The 16,236-nt window shown below is 41.4% G+C and overlaps 1 protein-coding gene across 2 annotated transcripts in view; it reads left to right on the top strand.

Annotated features, from left to right (window-relative positions):
• Nucleotides 1-16,236, top strand: part of ero1b (endoplasmic reticulum oxidoreductase 1 beta) — a 33,437-nt gene that overhangs the window by 3,821 nt on the left and 13,380 nt on the right. The window contains exons 2-8 of one of the 2 annotated variants that reach the window (XM_022218635.2): nucleotides 1,750-1,869; nucleotides 6,494-6,577; nucleotides 6,729-6,770; nucleotides 9,536-9,618; nucleotides 11,462-11,535; nucleotides 13,236-13,356; nucleotides 16,076-16,122. In XM_022218635.2, coding sequence (XP_022074327.1) covers nucleotides 1,750-1,869; nucleotides 6,494-6,577; nucleotides 6,729-6,770; nucleotides 9,536-9,618; nucleotides 11,462-11,535; nucleotides 13,236-13,356; nucleotides 16,076-16,122 — 571 coding nt within the window. Of the gene's footprint in view, nucleotides 1-1,749; nucleotides 1,870-6,493; nucleotides 6,578-6,728; nucleotides 6,771-9,535; nucleotides 9,619-11,461; nucleotides 11,536-13,235; nucleotides 13,357-16,075; nucleotides 16,225-16,236 lie in introns of both variants that reach the window. The other variant, XM_051945406.1, reaches the window with a different exon arrangement.

The raw sequence follows: 16,236 nt of genomic DNA, 5'->3' as shown, positions 1-16,236 counted from the left end.
CCAGCAGGGGCTCAGAGCCCCCCACAGTCCAACACTCCAGACCCCCCCAGCCCAGAGAGACGTTAACAGGCTATTCAAGAGGCAGAACCCCACAAAGCAGCAGGACCTGACCCTGTCTCCCCCTCCACCCTGAAACACTGTGCTGATCAACTGTCTCCAGTCTTCACTGACATCTTTAATGAATCACTGGAGACATGCCACGTTCCAGCCTGTTTCAAGACCTCCACCATCATGCCTGTCCCAAAGAAGCCAAGACCCACTGGACTTAATGACTACAGACCTGTCGCTCTGACCTCTGTGGTGATGAAGTCTTTTGAGCGCCTTGTGCTTCCTCACCTAAAAGCCATCACAGACCCTCTTCTGGACCCCCTGCAGTTCACCTACAGAGCCAACAGGTCTGTAGATGACGCCGTCAACCTGGCTCTCCACTTCATTCTGCAGCACCTGGACTCAGCAGGAACCTACGCCAGGATCCTGTTTGTAGATTTCAGTTCTGCTTTTAACACGGTCATCTCTGCCCTGCTCCAGGACAAGCTCCTCCAGTTGAATGTGCCTGCCTCCACCTGCAGATGGATCACAGACTTTTTGTCTGACAGGAAGCAGCATGTGAAGCTGGGGAAGCAAGTCTCTGAGACCAGGACCATCAGCACTGGCTCCCCCCAAGGCTGTGTTCTTTCCCCACTGCTGTTCTCCCTGTACACCAACAGCTGCACCTCCAGGCACCAGTCCGTCAAACTCCTGAAGTTTGCAGATGACACCACCCTCATCTGACTCATCTCTGATGAGGATGAGTCTGTTTACAGACGGGAGGTAGACAACTTGGTGACCTGGTGCAGCCGGAACAACCTGGAGCTCAACGCCCAGAAGACAGTGGAGATGGTGGTGGACTTCAGGAGGAACACAGCCCCCCCCCCCCCCCCCCCCCCCACTCCCATCAAGCTCTCTGACTCCACAGTGCTCACCGTGGAGTCTTTCCGCTTTTTGGGATCCATCATCTCCCAGGACCTGAAGTGGGAGATGAACACACCTCCATAACCAAGAAGGCACATGAGAGGATGTACCTCCTGAGGCAGCTGAAGAAGTTCAACCTGCCAAAGACTATGATGGTGCACTTCTACACGGCTCATAGAGTCCATCCTCTCCTCCTCCATCACCGTCTGGTACCCTGCAGCCACCGCTCAGGACAAGAGCAGACTGCAGCGCATCATCTGCTCTGCTGAGAAGGTGATCAGATGTAACCTGCCATCTCTCCAGGATCTGTACACCTCTAGGACTTTAAGGTGTCCAACCAAGATCTTGGCCGACCCCTCTCACCCTGGACACAAACTTTTTTGAACCCCTCCCCTCAGGCAGGAGGCTGTGGTCCATCAGGACTAAAACCTCTCGCCACAAGAACAGCTTCTTCCCCTCTGCTGCACCGCTGATAAACACTGTGTCACTGCTAATCCGCTCTGTTGACTATACTAATTACTACTGTGTAGTAACTGTACATACCTGTCTATTTGTCCATTTTATCCTATATTTCTTACATCTCTTTACTTACTATTTTAATGTACTTACACCAAGAGCACCAGAGAAAATTCCTTGTAAGTGTAAAAACCTACTTGGCAATAAAACGAATTCTGATTCTATAAATCTGGTTGTAATTCTTATTCCATTGATCAGACGTGTTAAATTTCAGAGCCTCATCCTGATGTAGACGTTGTCCTCCAGACAGTAACACGTTGTTTTTTCTGTGCTCTGCTTCAGCTCACAGGCGTCCTGGACGACTGCTTCTGTGATGTGGAAAGCATCGACGTCTTCAACAACTTCAAGATTTATCCTCGCATCAAGAAGCTGACAGAGAGAGACTACTTCAGATACTACAAGGTGAGATCTGCTGCTTCTCTGCTACTACACAACATCTGGAATACAAACTGGGCCACAGTAGGCTGATTGAAACTTTGTTCCATACCGTTTTCAGAGTAATTATTCACTTTATTTTCCATTAACTGTGTTTCTGTCACTTTCTATTAGTGGAAGTTTTCAGAGGAGCACAAGAAAGAACACAAGCGAGACAAACGGAGAAAGACAAAACGACAAAAACACGAGCCAAGCGACAAAAATCAGACAAAAAAACTAGACAAAATATTACAAAAGGGAGATGCAAAAGGACAAATACGAGACACAAAACGGCAAAAAATGGACAAACGACACACAACTATTTAAGAAGTTACACAAATGTCAGACCAAAAACAACAAAAGTGAGAAATAGAATGACAAAAAAGTAGATGAACAACACAAATAAGACAAAAAACAAAAAATGATGCAAACGATACACAAAACAACAAATAAAGCAAAACACAAAATGACAAAAGGAAACGCACAAAGACAAAAACATGAGACAATCGATAAAAGTCAGACAAAAAACAACAGAAACAAAACGAGAGACGAACAATTACACTAAAAATTACAAAATGACAATAAAATAAAACAAAATGCACAAGTGAGACAAAAAGGAAACGCAAAAGGACAAAAACGAGACGAACGACAAAGTAAAAAAAACACAAAAACGGGACAAAATGTTACAAAAATGAGACACAAAATGACAAAAAAGAAGAAACACCACAAAATAAAACAGAATGGAGACAAACAATTAGACAAAAACTTACAAAATGACAATAAAATAAGACAAAACACACAAGCGAGACACACAGGAAAAGACAAAACGACAAAAATGAAAAACAACCATTAGAAAACATGACACATGACAAGTCAGACAAAACACAACAAAAATGAGACCCAAGACAAAACAAAAAAAGGACAAAAAATTGACAAAAACAATTACAAAGCGTCAAAAAATGGACAGAAACATGACAAAAAATGGCAAAAAAGAAACAAGGCGACCAAAAATTGGCAAGTGAGACAGGAAACACAAAACGACAAAAACAAGAGACAATCAACGAAAGTCAGACAAAAATTCAACAAAAATATTACAAAAATGAGATACAAAGCGACAAAAGAACAAAGAACAATCTAGATTTTAAATTTATACTTTTACTAATTTACAATCTGCAGTTAATGACTTCTCTGGAAATTTTACACCGGACAGGAAGTACTGCAGTAGTATGGAGACTCTGTTAGTTTTTTGCGTTGGAGAAGTTTGCAGAACAGGAAGGAAGTGTTGATGAAACGTTGTGTAACTCCAACTGACAGGAAGGAAGACGTTTGCAGTGAATGCTTTAATTCCTGTCACACTCATGATCCTTCTCCATCAGTTTTTAAAGTCGGCTTTGCTGTCTTGTAAATGTCAGCCCACCACTCCTGACGTTTCCAGAAATCGTGTTCATGTTGTGTTTTCTGTAAGCAGAGGCCTTTAATCTAGGTCACAGCAGAGCCACATCCTCATGTCAGAGCAGAACTGGGTGAAGGGATGGTGCTTGTTGTGTCCTTCACAAAAAACAGACCAGTTTAGTCCAGGTTTCATACAATATAGACCTGATGATATCCAATAATACTCAGATGTTCATTTAAACACCAGTCACTTGTGCTCCAAACTAGAAGGATGCCACTAATGAAGGTCTTAAGATCCCTGACCATCACTAGACCCAACAGAGAGCAGTGATTCTAACATCTCTGGGGTCATCAGGTGGAAACCTCCCTTCAGCGGTGTTTCTCCTGTTTAGTCCCACAACACCTCCAGGAGACTGGGATGAACTCTGGCATCCCAGATTCACCCCCCTAGTGCCAGTTCACACTGCTCCTACACAATCCAGCCAGCACCGCCACGTTCAGCTGATCCAGGCCCATTTAGGAGAAGCTCCAGGCAGTGACCAGATGCTACCAGTTAGCTAGTGCGAGATGCTGAATACCTCGTGCCAACTGCTACAAACATGATGAAGAAACTATACATACAGACCAGGAGAGTCCAACTCATTCTAGTTCTGGTTCCACATTCAGACCAGTTTGATCTCCACTGGACCAGTTTTACTATATGATCAAAATGACTAAAGTCAGATAAAAAAAAGACTAAATAAAACAACAAAAACAAGACAAAATGTTGTGGAAATGAGGCACAAAATGACAAGAAAAACAAGACAAATGACACAAAACAAAAGAGACCAAAATTAGACAAACAAGTTACAAAGTGACAAAAAAAATGGATAAATGACGAAAACCAGACAAAAAAACACAAAGCAACGAATAGAGGAACAACCCAGAGAAAGTTCTTCCTCCACTAGTCTTCTTCAACAGCAGAAAGACACCATGCTATTTAAAAACTGACACTGAGTACTTCCTGTACCTTAAAACATCCTCATTAGAGCGTAATGCCAGCATTTAGACCGCACCTTCACCAGGAAACGGTCCTTTTCTCTGATATTCCATCACATTAGGATGAATTTCACATCTGCCCCAGTGCATGAAGGACGTTCACGCTTTATGAACCTAAAAATATTGATATTCATATTGATCAGAAAATATCACCAGCAGAGGCGTTCATCTCCTTCTGTCAGGAAGGTAGCAGCATGTGGTGATGGTGTTCACTTTAACACGTTAACCTGCATGCTAACTCTAGTTTTCTAGGAATAATTATCAGAGCTGTAGAATCAATAGTTGCTTCTCCAGCTTTTAGCAGTTTGGTTAAAAGCTGGTGGTCCGCCCGTGGTCCGCCCGTGGTCCGCCAGCGGTCCACCAGTGGTCCACTTTTTTTCCACCCGTGGTCCGCCTGTGGTCCGCCGGTGGTCCGCCGGTGGTCCGCCGGTGGTCCGCCGGTGGTCCACCAGTGGTCCACCAGTGGTCCACCAGTGGTCCACTTTTTTTCCACCAGTGGTCCACCTGTGGTCCACCTGTGGTCCACTTTTTATCCACCAGTGGTCCACCAGTGGTCCACTTTTTTTCCACCCAGTGGTCCACCCATGGTCCACCCATGGTCCACCCATGGTCCACCCATGGTCCACCAGTGGTCCACCAGTGGTCCACGTTTTTTTTTCCACCCGTGGTCTACCAGTGGCCCACCAGTGGTCCACTTTTTTTCCACCAGTGGTCCACTTTTTTTCCACCAGTGGTCCACTTTTTTTTCCACCAGTGGTCCACCCGTGGTCCACCTGTGGTCCACCAGTGGTCCACTAGTGGTCTACTAGTGGTCCACTAGTGGTCCACTAGTGGTCCACCTGTGGTTCACCGTTGGTCCACCCGTGGTCCACCAGTGGTCCACCAGTGGTCCACTTTTTTCCATCTGTGGTCTACCAGTGGTCCACCAGTGGCCTACCAGTGGTCCACTTTTTTTCCACCAGTGGTTCACTTTTTTTCCACCAGTGGTCCACTTTTTTTTCCACCCGTGGTCCACTTTTTTTTCCACCAGTGGTCTACCAGTGGTCTACCAGTGGTCTACCAGTGGTCCACCTGTGGTCCACCTGTGGTCCACCAGTGGTCCACTTTTTTCCATCTGTGGTCTCCCAGTGGTCCACCAGTGGTCTACCAGTAGTCCACTTTTTTCCACATGTGGTCCACCAGTGGTCTCCCAGTGGACCACCTGTGGTCCACCAATGGTCTACCAGTGGTCCACTTTTTTTTTCCACCAGTGGTCTACCAGTGGTCTACCAGTGGTCCACCAGTGGTCCACTTTTTTTCATCTGTGGTCTACCATTGGTCCACCCGTGGTCCACCCGTGGTCCACCGGTGGTCTACCAGTGGTCTACCAGTGGTCCACCAGTAGTCCACTTTTTTCCACATGTGGTCCACCAGTGGTCTCCCAGTGGTCCACCGGTGGTCCACCAGTGGTCCACCAGTGGTCCACCAGTGGTCCACTTTTTTTCCACCATTGGTCCACTAGTGGTCCACCAGTGGTCCACTTTTTTCCATCTGTGGTCTACCAGTGGTCTACCAGTTGTCCACCAGTGGTCCACTTTTTTTCCACCCGTGGTCCACCAGTGGTCCACTTTTTTTTCCACCAGTGGTCTGCCAGTGGTCTACCTGTGGTCCACCAGTGGTCCACCAGTGGTCTACCAGTAGTGCACTTTTTTCCACATGTGGTCCACCAGTGGTGTCCCAGTGGACCACCGGTGGTCCACCAATGGTCTACCAGTGGTCCACCAGTGGTCCACTTTTTTTCCACTAGTGGTCCACTAGTGGTCTACCAGTGGTCCACTTTTTTTTCCACCTGTGGTCCACCAGTGTTCCACCTGTGGTCTACCAGTGGTCCACTTTTTTTCCATCAGTGGTCCACTTTTTTTTTCCACCTGTGGTCTGCCAGTGGTCCACCCAGCACTGTAGCAACCAGGTGGTGAATCAGATCACTCCGTGTCAGGTATCTTCTTCCCATCCACTGACCACTGCTCTGTATTTGGGATGTAACATGTTCAACATGGTGGTGCCTCCTTTTTAGGGACATTGTAAGTCTTGTAGGATTTCTTCTCGTGCATTGAAAGACCTCGATAATGTAGTAGTAACAACATGACACCAAGCAAGAACTTCCATTTTTCCTCATGACTGTGTGGATCCATGTGTTCTATAGGTGAACCTGAAGAGACCGTGTCCTTTCTGGCCTGATGATGGACACTGTGCCATCAAGGACTGCCATGTGGAGCCCTGCCCTGAGGTTAGACACCAGTCATCAGCCCACTGCATGCACTGTACTGTCTGAATGTGTTTAGTACCGTTCATACATGTAGGAAACACCGTCTGAATGTGTTTATTAGCGTTCATAAATGTAGGAAACAGCATCTCTTTGTGTTTTCTGTGTTTTCCAGAGTAAGGTTCCTGTTGGCATCAAGTCTGGAAACTACAACAAGGTGAGATCAATATACAGAGTTCATGTTAAACTGAGCTACAGATGGAAATGTGGAGAGTTAATGAAGCTCTTCACACATTTTTAATCAACCATAATGTTTTATTTAAAAATTATTATTCATGGAACATGTCCAACAACATGTTAAAAATAACCTATTATTGGTGTTTTTGTCATTTTGTGCCTCGTTTTTGTCATTTTGTGTCTCGTTTTTGTCATTTTGTGTCTCGTTTTTTTCATTTTGTGTCCCGTTTTTGTCATTTTGTTTCTCGTTTTTGTCATTTTGTCCTTTTTTTTTCGTTTTGTGTCTCGTTTTTGTCATTTTGTGCCTTGTTTTTGTCATTTTGTCTTATTTTTGTCACTTTGTGTCTTGTTTTTGTTATTTTGTGTGTTGTTTCTGTCACTTTGTCATTTTTGTCGTTTTGTGTCTCGTTTTTGTCATTTTGTTTCTCGTTTTTGTCATTTTGTCCTAGTTTTTTGCATTTTCTGTCTCGTTTTTGTCATTTTCTGTCTCGTTTTTGTCATTTTGTTTCTCGTTTTTGTCATTTTGTCCTAGTTTTTTGCATTTTCTGTCTCGTTTTTGTCATTTTCTGTCTCGTTTTTGTCATTTTCTATCTCGTTTTTGTCATTTTGTTTCTCGTTTTTGTCATTTTGTCCTATTTTTTCGTTTTGTGTCTTGTTTTTGTCATTTTGTGACTTGTTTCTGTCGTTTTGTCTTACTTTTGTTGTTTTGTGCCTTGTTTTTGTCACTTTGTGTCTTGTTTGTGTTATTTTGTGTGTTGTTTCTGTCACTTTGTGTCATTTTTGTCGTTTTGTGTCTCGTTTTTGTCGTTTTGTGTCTTATTTTTGTCTTTTGTGTCTTATTTTTGTTGTTTTGTCTCGTTTTTGTAATTTTGTGACTCGTTTCTGTCGTTTTGTCTTATTTTTGTCGTTTTGTGTCTTATTTTTGTTATTTTGTGTCTTGTTTTTGTTATTTTGTGTGTTGTTTCTGTCACTTTGTGTCATTTTTGTCGTTTTGTGTCTCGTTTTTGTCATTTTGTGACGTGTTTCTGTCGTTTTGTCTTATTTTTGTCGTTTTGTGTCTTGTTTTTGTCGTTTTGTGTCTTATTTTTGTCATTCTGTATCTCATTTTTGTAATTTTTTGTCTCGTTTTTGTCATTTTGTGTGTTGTTTCTGTCACTGTGTGGTTTTTTTTGTTTTATGTCTTGTTTTTGTGTTTTTCTGTAAAAATGCTACCGTTGATGTGTAAGCTGAGGCAATCACTACCTATTATTGATCAGTATGGAGCAGAAAACTGGAGAAGAGAAGGCTGATTTTTCATGTTTCTAGAAGCCCAAATGTCCTCCAGTTCTGGAATGATCCATAAACTGTGGCATACAGGACCACACCAAGCTGCTGTAGCTTATCTAATGGAGTTCAGCAGCAGCTGCATTCGTTCCACTACTTTCTGTTTTGTCAGCTGATTCAGTAAAGCACACGTACGCACACGCTCAGACCACTCTCCTTATCTCTGATAGTTTCCATGTAGAGACTGAGAACTGAGTGTTTCCAGCTCCTGGCCTGCTTCCTGATGTTTGTCTAGTGATGAACCAGGAGTGTTTGGACATCTGCAGTCATCTCAGTGAAGGTCCAACGTGTTCCATCAGCAGTTAGTGTTCAGCATGAGTCACCTCAGCAGGAGTTCACAACCACACCTGTCTGGAAACTGGCAGGTAGCAGCAGTCCAAGTGCTTTAAACAGTCAGTCTGTTTAGCCCTGAAGAGCAGGTCACATAGAGACACAATACTGCCTTTTTACTTACTTTTAACCAGGGGAGTCAGACTCATTCTAGTCCAGGTTCCACCTTCAGTCCAGTTTGATCTCTAGTGGACCAGACAGTAAAACCACAGCATAACAACCAATAAATAACCACAACTCCTAATTATAATCACAGCTATCTGGATCTGAACAATATAGGATTTTACTTTATGATCAAAATGACAAAAATCAGACAAGACAATACAGTAAACCCCACTAAAAACGAGATAAAATATTATGAAAACAAGACACAAAATACCAAAAACGAGAGAGAAATGACCAAAAAATGAGACAAACGGCACGAAACAAAGCAAAAAAAAATACAAAGAAATTAGAAAACAAAGTTACAAAGCCACAAAAAAAACACAAAACAATGAATAAAACAAAACACAAAATGACAAACGCGAGAAAAAACAAAAAGAGCGTAAAAATTCGAAAGTTACAGAGCGACAAAAAACTGGACAAACGACAAAACTTAGACGAACAAATTACACAAAACGACAAAAACAAGAAAAAAAATTACAAAATGAGACGCAAAATAACAAAAGAACAATCCAGTATTTTACTCTGATCCAAACAACGTGTCATGGTCTAGAAATGATTTTAAATTTATAGTTTTACTAATTTACAATCTGCAGTTAATGTCTTCTCTGTAATTTTTACACTTTGAGGGCCGGATTGGACCCTCTGGAGGACCGCTTTTGGACCACGGGCCTCATGGTGGACCCTCTGGGTTAAATAGTAAAATATAAGTAGAGCAGCAGAGAACATGGGTGGGTGGGTGGGAGTGTCCTGTAGTTCCTCCTCTTCCATTTTGTCACACAGTGATGAAAACAGGTTGTTTTTCAGGTTTTCATCAGGAGGTCAGACGTGTGGTTCAGAAGGTCTCCTCATGTATGTCATGTATGTCATCATCATGGAGATGATGTCGGTATGATTAGCGTGACATGCTAACACCCTGTGTGTCTGCAGTACTCCCACACGGCCAACACCATGTCCGACCTGACGGAGTGTGAGCAGGCCAACGAGCTGGGAGCCATCAACAGCACCCTGAGGTGAGACCAAAGACCTGCTGCTCAATGCAAAGCAGCTGGTCGTAACCACGGCAACCACCTACCTGCTGCTCTACCTGGAGATGCTGTTCAATGCAAAGCAGCTGGTCGTAACCACGGCAACCACCTACCTGCTGTAATTCCAGTCACAACTCACAGCTCCAAACCAGTGGTGGCCGTTTTTTTGCCGTTTTGTGTCTCGTTTTTGTAATATTTTGTTCTGTTTTGGTTGTTTTTTGTCTGACTTTCATGTTTTTGTCGCTTTATTTCTTGTTTTTGTCGTTTTGTTTCTCGGTTTTTGTCGTTTTGTTTCCTTTCCGTCTCGCTTGTGTTTTTGTCTTATTCTTGTTATTTTATGTTTTGCTTTATTTGTTGTTTTTTGTCTCGTTTTTTGTCGTTTGTCCGTTTTGTTGTCGCTTTGTAACTTTTTTGCCTAATTTTTTGTCTTTTTTTGTTTTATTTCATGTTGTTTGTCTCATTTTTGTTATTTTTGTCTTGTTTTTGTTGTTTTTGATATTTTTTTGTCTGACTTTTGTCACTTCTCTCATGTTTTTGCCATTTATGTTTCCTTTTTGTCTTCTTTGCATCTTATGTATAATTTTTTTGTCATTTTTTTCTCGCTTTTGTCGCCTTGTCTCATTTTTGTAATATTTGGTCTGACTATTGTTTTTTGTCCTTATTTCAAAAATATTTGTCTCTTTTTTTGTGTCGTTTGTTAATTTTTTTGTCATTTTGTCTCTTTTTGCAATGCTTTGTCTTTTTGTTGTTTTTTTGCCTGACTTTTGTCGTTCATGTTTTTGTCGTTTTGTGTTTCCTTTCCATCTTGCTTGTGTTTTTGTCTTGTTTTGTTATTTTGTGTTTTGCTTTATGTGCTGTTTTTGTCTCATTCTTGTCATTTGTCCAGTTTGTTGTTGCTTTGTAACTTTTTTGTGTAATTTTTTCTCTCTTTTTGTTTTATTTCATGTTGTTTGTCTCATTTTTTTCATTTGTGTCTCATTTTTTTCAATATTTTGTCTTGTTTTAGTTGTTTTTTGTCGGACTTTGGTCATTTTATGTTTCCATTTTGTCTTGTTTGCATCTTTTCTCATTTTTTTGTCGTTTTCTTACTTGCTTTTGTCTGACGTTTATTGTTTTTTTTTGTCTGTTTTTAAAAATTTCTGTCTCGTTTTGTGTTGTTTGTCCACTTTTTTTTGGTCGTTTTGTGTCTTGGTTTTGCAGTATTTTGTCTTGCTTTTGTTGTTTTTGTCTAACTTGTCGTTTGTCTCTCGTTTTTGTCGTTTTCTTTCTTGTTTTTGTCTCGTTTGTGTCCATCTGACGAAGCCACATCTTTAAACCCGACAGCAGAGCTTCTAATGCTGCTAAGCTGGTTTGACTGGAAAACCTACATAGAATCAGACCAGAGAGGAGGAACGCTCTTCTATGTACCTTTATTTTCTTTGGACACATTTCTGCAGCCTTCTAAGGAAACTAAAGATCACTAAAGCTTATATTCTCCCTTTAACAGTCACAGTTTTAGTTTCCTTCTAGTGCTGGCTTTCCTGGACTGCGCTGTATTCAAACATCTTCACCCTTTTTGCAAATGCAGTGCAGTTTGACAGCACTACAATTACTCCATGTAGGGACATTAATACTGTTCTAACTGGATCAGTACAATAAATAAAGTCACTTTTGTGGCTAAAATGTTGTATTGAAGTGTTCACAGTGGTTTTACATTCATTTCAAGGCCTAAAAATCTGCCTTTCTGTGTTCTGATTTACGTATTTTAATGTCATTTGCATGTCTACAAGTCCCTCTGTCTCAGTTTCTTCTCTGTGATGAATTAACTTCCTGATTCTTTCTGTTCCAGTAACCAGAGTAAGGAGGCGTTCGCTGACTGGGCGAGACACGACGATGCTCAGGATCACTTCTGTGAGCTGGACGGTGAGGATCTGATCCTGTCTGTTAGTCCTACACTTTGATCCAAACAGGAAGTCTAATCCAGGGGTGTCCAACATGAGGCCCGTGGTCCAAAAGTGGTCCTCCAGAGGGTCCAATCCGGCCCTCAAAGTGTAAAAATTACAGAGAAGACATTAACTGCGGATTGTAAATTAGTAAAACTATAAATTTAAAGACCCACCGAGGAATATTTTTATGCTCGTAACAAAGTCTCATATTAATGTGGATGAATCTTCCTTATTTACACTTATTAATGCCCCCATTTTCGATTCATGAATCATTTTGGTTTTGTAAATATTTGTATTTTATGAATTTTTTGTTGACTCGTCCAGAATTTCCTGTGAGAGACGGAGCGATTTACAGCAAATACGGAGCGTAGCAGAGCGGAGCTAGCTGTTTTTAGCAGTAGCAGAGCGGAGAGTTGGTTGAGAAGACGGCACACATGGAGCGCAAAAGGAAGCGAATGGAGCAAAGTCTGCAAGCAGAAAGGTTGTCAGATCGACAACGAAGCAAAAGAAAAGTTCATCTTGGACAGGCGTGAGCTGCTTGCAAGTGTGAAAGCAACAATACTGGCTTACATTTGTGTAGCCTTTTTCAAGGTTATCTGCAGGCTCCATCCTGCAGATAAGCTTTGAAAACACGGAGGGCTGACAAATATGGCATTAGCCAGCCCATTATAGATAACGTAACCGAAGTAATTTCTGACTTTCCTCTGTATGCTTGTCCAAATAAGAAGCTTGCTAGTAAGTTACTCACCAACACAACACAAAACAGAGGCTAAGTGCATTCATTTTCACGGATAAATGCATGAACTATGCAAAATTCCAGACAATACAGACTGTCAAAACGTTATTAGTGTATAACCTCTTTGTTAGATGTACGTTACCTCGTCGGTGGCCATTGTTCAACAATGATTTCAACTCCGCCGGCTTCCCTGAGGCTCGCTCGTTTACGACGGTTTGCGACAGTGCGCGCTGAGGCTCACGGGAAATGTAGCGTTGCTTCAGCAACGCTACATTTCCCCTAAAATCTTCCTCGGTGGGTCTTTAAAATCATTTCTAGATCTAATATTTTGTCTTGTTTTTGTTGGGGTTTTTTGTCTGACTTTTGTCGATTCTCATGTTTTTGTCATTTTGTTCCTCGCTTTTGTCATTTTTACTCTCATTTGTGTAATTTCTTGTCTCGTTTTTGCCTTTTTTCCATTTTTTTGTTGCTTTATAACTTTTTTGTCTAATTTTTTTGTCTTTTTGTGTTTCGATTTTGGAACAGTTTGCCTTGTTTTTGTTGTTTTCAGTCCTTTCTGTCAGACTTTTGTCATTTTCTGTCTCTTTTTTGTAGTTTTTTGTCTTGTTCTTTTCTTCTTCTTCTTTGTTTTGTCATTTTGTGTTTCCTTTTTGTCTCGCTTGTGTTTTTTGGCTATTTTTTGTTGTGTTGTTCCTTTTTTACCTGTTTTTGCTTTGTTTTGTGTCGTTAATCCATTTTTCTCCATATTGTGTCTCATTTTTCTCTTTTTTTTTTTTTTTTTTTTGCCTGATTTGTGGTTTTAATCTAACAGTAAATCCTCTCTGGTTCAGGTCCAGGTGACTAAATGTTGTGTTCCTTTACTCTGTGATGTGGAAACAGAGGAACCATGAGGAGTAGTGGTTATCTGTAGGTTGTCATGCTGTGGTTTTACTGTGTTCCAGATGAGACGTCTCCTGATGCTGAGTATGTGGATCTGTTGCTGAATCCAGAACGGTTTACTGGATATAAAGGACCGTCAGCCTGGAGAGTCTGGAACAGCATCTACGAGGAAAACTGCTTCAAGTAAGATCAGGCATCCTCCTGCTGTCAGTCAATTAAACGTCTCACATCTAGGCCGTACGGAAAAACGTGACAGTCGCAGACAGAACGTTGTGTGTCACTAGGTGCTTTGACAGGTAGAACATAAAAAATAAATTCAAAAAATTGACAGAAACATCCAGAACGGATCACTGATTAAAATCTGGTTAAAGGACGACATCGCATCAGGAGGTTAAGAGAGAAGCTGAAGAGAAAATAAAAGAAATAAATGAAGATCAGGAGGAAGAAATAAAGACAACTTTACTGGAACTTTACTTTTAGAAGCGATTTGAAAGAAGTTCCTGATTTTAAGGCAGGAAGAAACTGATTTTAGGAAAATACCTGCTGAGTATAAAACTCTGACCCACAGAGGTGGTTTTTAGGGCTCAGGGTGAGGTATGTTTTTATACATACAGTGTCTATCCTAAGTATTCCCCCCCCTTTGATGTTTTACCCTTTTATTGCTTTCATAAATCAATCATGGTCAATAAAATTTAGCTTTTTCAACAAAAACATTTATTGTAAAAAACTCTTTAATGTCAAAGTGAAAACAGATTTCTATAAAGTAATGTTAATGAAAGAAAATTATATAAATGAAAATAGTTGTTTGCATAATTATTCACCCCCCTTTTAATTTAATGGTCTAATTCAATAGAGGTCCATCAAATTGTTGCCAATAGTCTCACAATCAGTGAAATGAAGATCAGCTGAGTGGTGTGGGTGTGTTTGAAGTGATTGAGTTGTAAAACATCTGTCTGAAGGGTCCAGAGAGTGGTTGATTAGTATTCCTGGCTACCATTACACCATGAAGACAGAAGAACACTCTAAGCAACTCAGGGAAAGGGTTATTGAGAAGAACAATTCAGGGGATGGTTACAAAAACATTTCCAAGGCACTGAACATCCCCCGGAGTTCAGTGAAATCAATTATCAAGAAATGGAAGGAATATGGCACTTGTGTGAATCTGCCTAGATCAGGCCGCCCTCGTAAACTGAGTGACCTACAAGTAGGAGACTAGTGAGAGAAGCCACCAAGACTCCTACAACTACTCTGAAGGAGTTACAAACTTCAGCTGCTGAGATGGGAGAGACTGTGCATGTAGCAACTGCTGCCCAGGTTCTTCACCGGTCAAAGCTTTATGGGAGAGTGGCAATGAGAAAGCCACTGTTGAAGAAAAGTCATATTAGATCTGGACTAGAGTTTGCCAAAAAGCACGTGGAAGACTCCATGGTCAAGTGGAAGAAGATTCTTTGGTCTGATGAGACCAAAATTGAGCTTTTTGGCCATCAGACAAGATGTCATGTTTGGGGGAAACCAAACACTGCACATCACCAAAAACACACCATCCCCACTGTGAAGCATGGTGGTGGCAGCATCATGCTGTGGGGATGTTTCTCAGCAACTGGACCTGGAAGGCTTGTAAAGATAGAGGGCAGAATGAATGCTGCAAAATACACTGAAATCCTGGGGAACAATCTTTTTCAGTCTGCAAGAGAACTACGTCTTGGGAGAAGATTTATTTTCCAGCAAGACAATGATCCAAAACATACTGCAAAAGCTACACAGGAATGGTTAAAAAAGAACCAGGTAAATGTTCTGGAGTGGCCGAGTCAAAGCCCAGACCTCAATCCTACAGAGAATTTGTGGCTGGACTTGAAAAGGGCTGTTCATGTCTGATACCCGCAGAACCTGACAGAGCTTGAGCAGTTTTACAAAGAAGAATGGAGCAAAATTGCAGTGGGCAGATGTGCAGACTGACTGAGACCTATCCACACAGACTCACTGCTGTGATTGCAGCCAAAGGTGCGTCTACTAAATACTGACTTGAAGGGGGTGAATAATTATGCAAACAATTATTTTCATTTATATAATTTTCTTTCATTAACATTACTTTATAGAAATCTGTTTTCACTTTGACATTAAAGACTTTTTTCCAATAATTTTTTTTGTCAAAAAAGTTAAATTTTATTGACCATGATTGATTTATGAAAGCAATAAAAGGGTAAAACATCAAAGGGGGTGAATACTTATGATAGGCACTGTAGATGTTGAAATAATTCAGTTTATTTGGACTGTGGGTTTTGTTTCATTTGAAAAGTTCCTGAATGGTGGAATCATGTGCCTTCCCAAACAATGAGTAGAAGCTTTGATTCACACACAACACTATGTTTTGTAGCTTTTTTGTTCTGTTTCATGTCGCTTGTCTAATTTTTGTCGTTTTGTGTCTTGTTTTTGTAATATTTTGTCTTGTTTTTGTTGTTCTTTGTCACATCACTGGATAAACACTGACGTAAACTGATGTCCAGTAGATGCAGGACATGCCGTGTATTTGTCAGTACTCTGTAATCCTCGTGGCTAAAGCTATGCTAACCACACAGTTCCAGAGCAGACTGAAAACACCTGCTAGCCTAGCAGCATTAACGCTACAACCAGCTCAGGGTCACATCTGTTTGTTTAAGTCCTGTGCTGACATGAGTTTATGCAAACAGGAAAAAAAATCTGCTGAAACTGAGATAAAAACATTCAGAATGTTTGATGTGTGTTGGTTTTTTACAGGCTGTTATTCTTTGTGTTTAAAGAAATGTTCCTACAAGTAAAAGGGATGACGTGAAGCTGGTTAAATGCTCTTTTATCTGCCAAGAACAAGTCCAGTGTTTGTGAAGTCGTCATGATCGCTGATTAAAGTTTGTTTTTGTGTCGACAGGCCCAGGTCGGTGTACCGACCTCTCAACCCTCTGGCTCCCAGCAGAGGTGAGTCCACTTTACCGTCTGTACCAGCAGGTTACCGGACACTGGAGGATGACTCAGGTTTACTGGATGACAAACGGTTCAGAAGAAGCAGCAGATTATCAGGTTCACTGGCAG

Source organism: Acanthochromis polyacanthus, chromosome 3 (genome assembly GCF_021347895.1).
Source record: "Acanthochromis polyacanthus isolate Apoly-LR-REF ecotype Palm Island chromosome 3, KAUST_Apoly_ChrSc, whole genome shotgun sequence".
NCBI classification, from domain to species: Eukaryota; Metazoa; Chordata; class Actinopteri; family Pomacentridae; genus Acanthochromis; species Acanthochromis polyacanthus.
The sequence above is the reverse complement of the archived record's forward strand: the minus strand, read 5'-3'. Positions and strand labels throughout refer to the sequence as shown.